At 41.9% G+C, this 11,420-nt stretch overlaps 1 protein-coding gene across 1 annotated transcript; it reads right to left on the reverse strand.

The window, feature by feature from the left end:
- Positions 1 to 416: 416 nt before the first annotated feature.
- On the reverse strand, positions 417 to 11,190 carry zmynd12 (zinc finger, MYND-type containing 12; the record flags this gene model as incomplete). The annotated part of the gene is made up of 8 exons (XM_084184771.1): positions 417 to 939; positions 2,655 to 2,800; positions 4,363 to 4,444; positions 4,615 to 4,737; positions 6,492 to 6,661; positions 7,237 to 7,408; positions 7,853 to 7,994; positions 11,039 to 11,190. The coding sequence occupies 8 exons, from the start codon at positions 11,188 to 11,190 to the stop codon at positions 811 to 813; spliced, it is 1,116 nt and encodes a 371-aa protein (XP_084040897.1). The 3' UTR covers positions 417 to 810.
- Positions 11,191 to 11,420: the final 230 nt, after the last annotated feature.

An 11,420-nucleotide genomic window follows, 5' to 3' on the forward strand; every position in this document is an offset into this window, starting at 1 on the left:
ATATAATTCATAACACAAGAAATGTCACCTTCAAACCATCTGTGTATGATGAAATACTGAAAACATATCTAAATGATGACGTTTTGGAATGCTAATGCCATGCATCTGCAGGCTCAAGTCATGCAATAATTTTGTGTGAAGGAATAGGGTCAATCATTACTCTTATCATTATTATGTGAACCATTTTGACAGCATGGCGAAAATGGATCCCAAATTTGGTTCAAGCTGATAAATGTACTTAGCGCAAAAATTATGTAAAGACACACCTCATTTTTAAATTAAATTAAAATGAGTCATTATTCAAAACAGACGAAAATGTGTTCTGTTTCTTATTTCTCTATTCAAATAAAGTTGAACTCGCATACAATGAGATGTCAGTATTATCTTATTAAAGAAAACGGGGTGATGCTATTTTTGACAGACCATCAGTTACCTGGTATTTATTTAGAAACTACATGGCAACAGTGTAATTGCATAATTAATACCCACAAATGGGAATAGAAGATGTCTCAAGTGTGAACGTCACATCTGAAATGTACCTCTCCCAACATGTCTGCCAACCAAGCTGCATCATGGGCCTTTTATATTCTCAACTCAAAAACACACCGGTAAGACACATCCTTACTGTTCAGTCACATCCTATCAGAAGTCACCATGGAAAGTCACAACATATTTTATTCTGTTATGATTCTACTACTATGGCCCATTTTTTCATGTGTGGAGCGTGCTTCTTTTGTGTTGAGCTGAGGAGGTAGCCGGCTGGTGGATGGACACGCAGTCAAGAAGACAGGCAGTCAGGCAGGCGGGCAGTCAGCTTGCGTTGGTAGGGTGTGGGCCTTTCTCTGCTGCCAGCTGCAGCAGGCTCTGGATGGGCTCTGTCAGGCTATGGTCTGAGACCAGCTGGCTGGACTGCAGGGCCTTCCTGCCAAACTCCAGCGCCTGACAACACACACACACACAGTAAAGCCATTGCACCCACTTCCTGCTGTGTATATACACAGTATATTAATTTATATACGTAATATGTATCACTGTAAACTGGGCTTTGCCCCAACAGTCTTAAAAAGCTTCCTTAGCGGCATGCCCACTGATCTGAAAGGACAGTTGAAAACCTATCCAGTCCTGTGATCTATCTGCGGCTATGAAGGAAAGAAGACAAGGAAAGAAAAGTATTTGGAACTACCGAGACACTGCCTGGGACTTCACTGTGCTGACTGTACAAACGTTTTACGACTGTACAAACGTTTTACAAACCAGACAAAATAAATACAATCTTATGATGTTAATGCACCATGATGAAAGGTTTTGAACTGAAATGGTTCAGACAATATCTAAGAATGTTTTGTTTATTGCCAAATGTAGCAAAGGAAATGAAGTGCAGTCAGTATTTGGGATAGATTCAATAAAACCTGCCACAGTAAGGCTTATTCAGTATTTTCATCCATACCAATGCAGCCTGTTTACACACATGCCTAATTCTGCAAGCATCCACCTGTAAAGGGAATCTACCCTTTTCCAGTTATTATGGACAATAGGGAAAATAGTTATGTTTATATGCCACTACGGAAATATGGGTTTGAATGAAAAACGAGTTCTTGGTTTTCCTGCTTTTTTCATTGTCTGTAATGCCTAGCCAGACTATTGGTGAATTTCAGTCATCTCTAATAATGGCTTCCTGTCCTCATATTTCTCCTTCAACCCCACTGATCTGAAAGAACAGAGCATTTAAAACCGAGGTCCCTCTCTTTGGCTTTTCCCATCATCCTTTTCAGATCAGTGCAGATTAGGTATAGGTGACAAGCAACTGTCATTAAGATGCACTGTAATGGCTAGCCAAGCTGAGCTTCATTCAACCCCCATTGAAGGTCGATCTATCATAGCCTGCTCCAGATCTCTACAGCATGTGCTTTAGCCAACTCCTCTGACTATCTTTGTTGTCATGTGACGAGAGTTGCTGCTCCTGATCCCTGCAACAAGAGAGAGGGAGGGACTGGAGAGATCAAAGCTGACGTGGGACAGTGGGAGACGTTCTGGGTTTGTGTGTTATTTACTCTCGCCAAGACATTGTCTCCTATTGAACTAAAGACCATAACTCAGGGTTTCCCAAACTCAGTCCTCGGGACCGCAAGGGGTGCACGTTTAGGTTTTTGCCCTAGCACTACACAGCTGATTCAAATAATCAACTAATCATCAAGCTTTGATTTTAGAATCAGCTTTGATAATTTGAATCAACCAAAACGTGCACCCCTTGGGGTCCCTAGGACCAAGTTTGGGAAACGCTGCCATAACTATAAATACCTTATCCCCCCCTGACTCCCTTTCTCAGGCATCTATTAAACTTCTTGCAAATCATTCTCTCCATTTGCATGCCCTTTCTCTTTTCTCATAGATATGGACACTAGCTACATCCCTGGATAACACACCCAAAATCCCCCACTAAGCCCTAGCATACTTGCCAGATCAGAGAGAAGTGGCCCTGGCCGGAAGCCCGGTGAGGGGAGTTGGAGTATCAGGCCAGTCGCATCGACTCCCACTAAATCCTGCCAGAGCAATAGCCTTTAAGACTAATTTAAACTAATCCTGTCTCTAGACAGCGCTCCATGGGAAGGACACGGTGGAGGGAAATGTGTCAGGGTGTCGTCATAACACCTCACCTTGTCTGGGGAACCTCCCAGGAACCACAGCATGGCCAGAGAGTGGGCCACTAGGGCATTCTGGGCCGCAGCCTGCTTGGGGCTACTCTCCTGAACCTTCAGCATGGCCCTTAGCATCTGGTCCGCTTCGGCCTGCTGAGCTTCATCTGCATGGGGATCAATACAAAACACACACACACACACATTTATGTTAATGAATTCACATCCAGGTCAAAACTAAACCTAAACCGCACAGAACTATGGGCCTACAGATCAGAGGTAAGGGTCTCAACATCATGAGTCTTCTGGGCAGAATTATTGACTGTGCGCACTGAATACTAACTTGAGATCCACTTGTGGATCTCTGACTCTCGCATAAATCATGTATGTAAACAAAGATTTGGGGTGGGGGGGTGGGGGTTTTGGGGTAGTTGGCTTGGAGTTGGGTTAGATTAATCCTGAAAGGAATAGATCACTGTCTTTCAACAAAGAGTTCGACACAGATCAGCAATGATTTGATGAATCACTGAGTTCAGCACAATGCTGAAAATGGACTGAAGACACAGTGCAGGTTCTCTAAAAGCCTGCTCTAAAGTTGCCACAGGTGATTTTTTATTTCACTGAAAACAACCAAACTGTAAGAAATTCCAGTAGGCATAGCCTAAAACTGATCTTCTTGGTTCATTCCCATTGTTTAAGTGAAAGACGGCGCAAGTTAAGCCTGCTTTGTGGTTGTCCCATTAGGCAGGGGCTTCTTGTGCATGGGGATCATTACAAAACACACACACACAGACATTTACGTTAATGATTTTGGTTTTATATAACATTTGTCACCAGGTCTCAAAGCGCTTTACATTGTTTATGTGTTTGGGGTGGCCGTGGCGGGGTAGCCTACTTCATCCACCACCAATGAGTAAATGTAGCCTACAGTAGCGCCCAACCTGGGGCGTGCATAACAGCCATCCTGTGCCAGTTTGCTCATAATACAGGATAAGAAGACACATCCCTGCAGAAACTGACCGGTGTGAGCTAACAGCAAGGTCATACACTGCAGTGGTGGCTCGCCTGAAAATCCTGGGGAATTGCATTGCCGCTAACAAGCTTAGCATCATGACTAGGGCAGGGCAGCAGCAGCAGAGAGGCGGTGTCAGAAGCTGCGACAGCCAGAGATGTGTCATGAATGGTCTTAGTCAGCCCCGAGCATGTTGATTTAAAGCTGGGGTTTAGCTCTAGGATAGCACGTCAGGGTAAGATGCTAAATTTAGTGCCACTGACCTTATTTTCAGTGATCCACGAATGGAGCCAAATGCTATTTGGCTGGTGGAGATGATGATACCTACTGATGTCATCAAGCCACTTAGAGCTGGCAGTGTTGTTGTTTATTAAGTGTGTGATTGGCTGCAGCATGTGGCTGTTAGTGAGCCCACAGAATTAAATAGACCAATTTAATTTAATGTATCTCTGTGGGTCAACAATTTATTATCATCTACCATCAATCTGTTCACAATGGTTTTGGGTATAGAGTCATTTTGACTTTGACTGAAGGAGCTGAGGCTAATTCAATAGCGTCATTATCTGATCAAGTTTCCATTTTAATTTAGTCTTGGTTTGAATGATTTGTCAATATATAAACCTGTTGTAGATGCAGTACACATATATGCACCACCATAGAATGTATACATATTTCTCAGCAGTCCTTGGTATCTATTCGATATGAAGCTGTACCCACCAAAAGAGTGCTCCAGCGTCATGGATCCTTGAGTATGAGTCTCCAAAAGTTTGGTCAGGTGAGAGTGCCATGTACTTGCCACCTGTAAAATCAGACACAAAAAAGTAGTCAGGCACAAACTCACACACCAAAACACTATGTTTTCATGGAGGCATTTGCTGTTTTAATGCTACTAGACCAGTAAATAATCACGATAAAACTACAGTATTTTGTCTTCAATTTTTTACTGTGAGGCACTTATTACAATTTTACCTCAGTGTATAAGGAACTGGCAATATCCATCTTTTCTTGCTTGATAAAGACATTGGCCATCAGAAAGTAGCCACCACAAGTGACAATGTTATCCAAGCCATACTCCTCACTGGCATAGTACACCTGAAAACCAAAGAAACAGGTTCAGATGTGGAATATTGCAGCTCTATCCAAATAGGTAGTCAAAGTGCATTCATAATTCCTGAGATTCTCCACTGGTTGACTCAGCATATGTTTGGCATGGGGATAGCATCCACATCCTTTAGTGGACACGGAGCGAACATTTTGGACATCCAAATGAGCATATGTATCAAGCATCTCAGAGTAGGAGTGCTGATCTAGGATCAGTTCTGCCTAGATCAGCACCTACTCTGAGACGGTTTAAAACAATACTGTAAAACTCCTTATAATCTGCACTGCAATCATTGTGTTTTCAGATTTTCAGGGTTGGGTATGTTACTTTCTAATCCATTACAGTTCCTAGTTACCTGTCCAAAACTGTAATCAGTAACATAACTTTTGGATTACACAAACTCAGTAATGCAATCTGTTTACTTTCAGTTACATTTAGATTACTTTCCCCTTAAAGGTCCAGTGCAGTCAAAAACTTGATTTTCCTGTGTTTTATATATATTTCCACACTGAGTTTGAAATAATACTGTGAAATTGTGAAAATTATGATAATGCCCTTTTGGTGTAAGAGCTATTTGAAAAGACCGCCTGACATTTCTGCCTGTTTTGGTGGGATGGAGTTCTGGCCTGCCTGGTGACATCACCAGGCAGTAAATTAGTTAATAGACCAATAAGAAAGAGAGTTCCAAACTTCTCTGCCAATAACAGCTAGTTTTCAGTTTTCCCCTCCCCACTCAGACCACTCCCAGACAGTCCTAGCAAAATTGTGGCTTGAGAAATTGCTGTTTGCTAAGAAGCTATTTTTGACCATTTTAACTGATAACAATTACAGTAGAAACTATTTGATATTGAGATAAAAACGACCTTTAAGAGGTGCTTGTGTTCTGGAGGCAGCTCTGCACAGTGGTCACTAACTGGCACAGCCACAAAGACATAAAATCAGATTTTAAACTTACCCCTAACCTTAACCACACTGCTAACCCTAAAGCCTAGCCTAACCTTAAATGAAGACCAAAAAGCAAATGTTGGTTTTCATACATTTTCACATAGCCAATTTTGACTTTGCAGCTGGCCCATCTAGCGGAAATCGCTAAGTTCTGCCAGCAGTGTGATTCACATCAATGTACTATGTAGATATCAATAATAACTGATATCAGTATCGCCTGTAGGCTACACCACTGCTGACGTCCTTACCTCCAAGTGTTTATTTAAACTGGATAATCTTTTGATGCCGACAGCAGTTGTACCATTGGAAGACATACTTGGACAGTAGCCTACAAAAGCCTATTCCTGCTATTTTCCCGCCATCCATAAAACACATTTGGTGAGTCATCATAGTTGTCTCAGGCGGAACAAACTTAAACTTGTGCCTTTTTTCAATGCTGATTTGAATGTCATTGATAAAACAGAAAGGTGTCAAAACCTCCTTTCTGAATTTAAAAGTAATCCTAGAAGTAATCATCTTGTTTTTCAAAAGTATCTGTAATCTCATTAGAATCTGATTTAGCTGGTAACGGATTACAGTTAAAGTTTAAAAAATATATGTTACATGTAATCCATTACTTCCCAACCCTGAGATTAGTAAAGGTGAAGGAGACACGCTAAATCCCATCTTTTCACCAAAGAAACAAAGAGAGGAAGCAACTTTTCACAATTGAAATGCACCCCTATAGTTTGGCTGCCATAGTAAATCTGTGGTTTTGAAGCACTGGTAGATTTGACCACTGATAAGCTTTGACACACACATCGTTGGCAAAGTGCAACAGCGCTCCCTCCAGGTTTTCTGTGGCGGTGTACAGGCGACCCAGGTTGCGGTGCAGCTGGTGGCGGACGGTCTGGCTACACTCAGGCGTCTTCATCACCGTCCACTCAGCCTGAGACAGGTACTCCTCTGCCTGGGCCAGACTGCCCAGACCTGGGGGGAGGGGAGCAGAGGAGTGGCTCATACGCAACACAACAACAGTCTATAGTTCAGTGGCATGGGTCACTCCACAGGTCAGAGTCATGTAGCAGGGTCAAGGGTCACATCCAGGTCAAAACTTAAAAACTACAGAGCTATGGGCCTACAGATCAGAGGTAAGGGTCTCAACATCTAAATCATGAATCTACAGGGCAGAATTATAGACTGTGAGCGCTGAATACTATCTTGAGATCCACGTGCGTATCTCTGACTTTTGTATAAATGTGTTGAATTTACACGGCTCCCAAGTAAGATTCGTCCCGAAAGGAATAGATCACTGTGTTTCAACAAAGAGTTCGACACAGATCAGCAATGATTTGATGAATCACTGAGTTCAACACAATGCTGAAAATGGACTGAAGACAGTGCAGGTTCTCTAAAATCTAATGTATCTACTACTACCCTTGCATGCATATTGTAAACACAATAGTATCTCATAGCTGCATTTGAATTGATTTGGTCTCTGCCTTCCCGTTGTTCTTTGGTAAAACTGCCAGCTCATGGGGAGTTTCCTCCTTCTTGTGACTCACCCACGTTGGCCTCGGCCAGCAGGAGGTATGCAGGGACCAGCTGGACAGCACTGGAACCGTAGACGTCCATTGCACAGCGCAGGGAGAGCTGGGCGGCAGGCAGTGACTCCTGGTACTTCCCCTCAAACAGCTTCTTCTGAGCCACAGCCCTGGAGATCTCAATCAGCTCCTCCTAAACAGGGGTTACACCAAGCAGAGACACTACAGTTACAGTACAGGACAGGGCATGCGTTTCAGTAGGTCTCATTGAGTTGTTTCCACCCAAAATCAAAGTTGTCAGACATTCCTTCAGACATCATTTGAGATTGAGGGCTACTGATTTCTCAAATGTGGTATAGGCTCTTAATTTAACAGATGGCATGGAATATGGACTCATCTTGTCCTTAAACAACTCTTTAGGTATGAAAATGTCTGACAAAACATTGATTTTGGGGTGAGCTTTCTCTATTCATGTTCATATTCATTAGACAACAAACAGTAGAAAAGGACTGAAAGAGGGAGGGACTAACTGGACTTGTCCATAAGAACAGCTGGTTTTTGTTTTCCTTAAAAAAAAGAAATGTTTCACTATGGTGTGCCCTAATGAATAAGATCCTGGTGAGTGTCTGGTCCTCACTTGTCTGTGCAGTATCTGGGCGCAGTGGTGGTCTCTGTCCGCCTGCAGGCTGTGGAAGAGCGTTGCAGTGCGGATGGGGATGAGCAGCTGGCAGATCTTCTCATGGATCCCTACCCAGTCAGCCTGCTGGTGCTCCGTGTCACTGAAATAAAAAAAGAGACATGGGCTGCATTCCAATCCCAAAAATGGGCTCCTTTCCGTTTGTCCTAGCTGACCCCGCTGTGCGAATCACACAGGACTGGATGTGAGCAATGTGGTTTCTTACAGTACTTACTTTCACCAACTGGTACTCACTGTTTTCAGGAATTTTGTTTTGAAGACATTATAGCTGTACCTGTATGCCTGGCATGTCATGCGTAGATCAATTACAGTCGGTCTGTCTACAGAAACATTTTAAGGGTGGGATACAATTTGAGGACACTAGACTAGATAAGACATCAGTCTGCCTGTATAAGTCACATTGCCTTCTCTAACATTTAAATAAGAAGGCATAGGCCTAAGCTATGACTTGAATCATTCCATGTGCAACATCTTTCAATTCCCCTAAAGGTATCCTAAATTGTATGGCATTAAATAACAGGTTTATCATTTTGTGCATCTTGCTATTTTCCCAATGCTTTGGAACTGTCTGAGTTTCCTCATGTTTTCTTTCTGCGGTGCTTGTTCATTCCAATGTGTTTTTACTGGTCTGGATTTAAGGCAGTTCAGTCACGTCATGGCAATAACACAGCATATGGGCTGGCTCACGAGAGCTGAAATGTGCATGCACTGACTATGCACTCACACAAGAGTCAAGGGGCTCCTAAGGACACAGACCTGTACTTTCTCATTCATTGATGGTCCCTAACTCAGTCTGTAGACCATAATGTATGGTGTGTTTGGCTGGTTGGGACTGCTCTCTGTTGCTCCAGAGCATGGCAGTGTTTATGCAGCCACTTGGCACAGAGACGTCTATTAATCCGGACGTAGGCAGACAGCTGGCCCTAGAGGTAGGCTAGTTTTCATACTTGCAGGATGAGAGAAATTCGTTTTAAAGGAAGAGACGCAGCAGGGGGACAGAGCCAGGGATATAACACGCTTTTAAGCTCCCTCAGAGGGAATGGCTTTAGTGTCTCATCCCTTAAAGCTTAGGGCTAGTGGAAGGCTGTCACCAAGAACTAGGCCATATTATGTACAGTGCCTTCAGAAAGTATTCATACCTCTTGACTTTTTGTTGTGTTACAGCCTGAATAATTTTTTTTATAATAATGTCTCACCCATCTACACACAATACCCCAGAATGACAAAGAGAAAACATGTTTTTAGAAATAGTTGCAAATGTATTGAAAATGAAATACAGAAATATCTAATTTACATAAGTATTCACACCCCCGAGTCAATACATGTTAGAATCACCTTTGGCAGCAATTACAGCTGTCTTTCTGGGTAAGTTTTTAAGAGCTTACAACACCACTTCCAGCAGCATCTGGCCTCCCATCCAGGGATCGACCACAACCAACCCTGCTTAGCTTCAGTGGCAAGCCAGCAGTGGGCTGCAGGGTGGTATGCTGCCAGAGGACTTTCACTGTCTTCTTGGTAAGCAACTCCAGTGTAGATTTAGCCTTCTGTTTTAGGTTATTGCCCTGCTGAAAGGTGAATTCATCTCCCAGTGTTTGATGGAAAGCAGACTGAACCAGGTTTTCCTCTAGGATTTTGCCTGTGCTTTATTCCATTTATTTTTATCCAAAAAAAAACTCCCTAGTCCTTGATGATGACAAGCATACCCATAACATGATGCAGCCACCACCATACTCGAAAATATGAAGAGTCATACTCAGTGATGTGTTGTGTTTGTCCCAAACATAGAGCTTTGTATTCAAGACATAAAGTTAATTTCTTTCCCACATTTGTATTGTGTACAGGCTTCCTTCTTTTCACTCTGTCATTTAGGTTAGTATTGTGGGGTAACTACAAGGTTGTTGATCCATACTTAGTTTTCTCCTATCACAGCCATTAAACTCTGTAACTGTTTTAAATTCACCATTGGCCTCATGGTGAAATCCCTGAGCAGTTTCCTACCTCTCCGCCAACTGAGTTAGGAAGGGCGCCTGTATCTTTGTAGTGACTTGGTGTATTGATACAGCATCCAAAGTGTAATTAATAACTTCACTATGCTCAAAGGGATATTCAATGTCTGCTTTTTTTTTGTTTTGACCCATCTACCAATAGGTGCCCTTCTTTGAGAGGCATTGGAAAACCTCCCTGGTCTTTGTGGTTGAATCTGTGGTTGAAATTCACTTCTTGACTGAGGGACCTTACAGATAATTGTATGTGTGGGGTACAGAGATGAGGTAGTCATTCAAAAATCATGTTAAACACTATTAGTGCACACAGAGTGAATCCATGCAACTTATTATGTGACTTGTTAAACTTATTTAGGCTTGCAATAACAAAGGGGTTCAATACTTATTGACTCAAGGCATTCCAGCTTTTAATTTGTTACACATTTGTTTTGTTTTTAAACAAAATACATAATTCCACTTTGACATTATGGGGTATTGTGTGTAGGCCAGTGACAAAAAATATCTGTTTAATCCATTTTAAATTCAGGCTGTAACACAACAAAATGTGGAAAAAGTCAACGGGTGTGAATACTTTCTGTAGGTACTGTATTAGTAAGAAGAATAACTCTCCCAAAAGTAACAGATTCATCAAATATAGCAAACCAAATGGCAGGGCTGCTGTTCAGATGAGGAACGAATTAAGGATTGTGCTTTTAAATGTAGCATATATAAAACTAGAAATTCAGTAGGACTTGCTATTACATAAGGGTGCACTCTTTCAGAGACCGCATGATATGGCTTGGGCGTACTTCACTTGACATTCTTCTCTTAAAAATATCCTTCAAAAGAGCTAACTTGCTTTCCATCTGTTCCCAGTACCACATTTTGACTGAGGCCAACACAAGTCTGCTTTTAGTGTCTCTGACTATCTAGTAATACGTTTGTAGCTAACAAAACACTGCCACCTAGTATTGAAACTGGTCAGATTTATTTTTCATAAAACTTAAAGTCAGAAGCTGTGAACTACTGTAACTTACTAGCAAGTTGTTGTTCTTGGAGCCATATTAAAATAATGCCATTTTTATGGTCATTTAAGGCGTATCTATGCTAGCTAACTATGTCGACTACTACTTCATAAACTTACCAGTAGAAAGTGACCCGACACTTACTGCATTGCAGGTACGCAGGGTTTTGACAAAGCTCACATTGCTTTTTCGCTCCTCTTGGGTTTGCAAGTGGATTTATCGCTGACATCAGTGACGAAACATGAGATTTACTCTTCGTTATTGAGCTCATTATATAATAAACACAAGTTTACCCTATCTACTATTGCTCGCCAAGAAAAACCACTGAGGTGAGAAAAACGTTTCACATTTTGTTTCGTGAACGTCTCAAGTTGCTATGGAGACGACCTTTGAACATATTACTTGTTTAAAATAAGACAACAGCACAGAAACATAGGCATCAAACTAATACAAACAGATCGGCGTATAAGCGTTTGTTCTGTATAAACATATTTAACATTT

This window comes from Coregonus lavaretus (assembly GCF_964263955.1).
Source record: "Coregonus lavaretus genome assembly, chromosome: 20".
NCBI classification, from domain to species: domain Eukaryota; kingdom Metazoa; phylum Chordata; class Actinopteri; order Salmoniformes; family Salmonidae; genus Coregonus; species Coregonus lavaretus.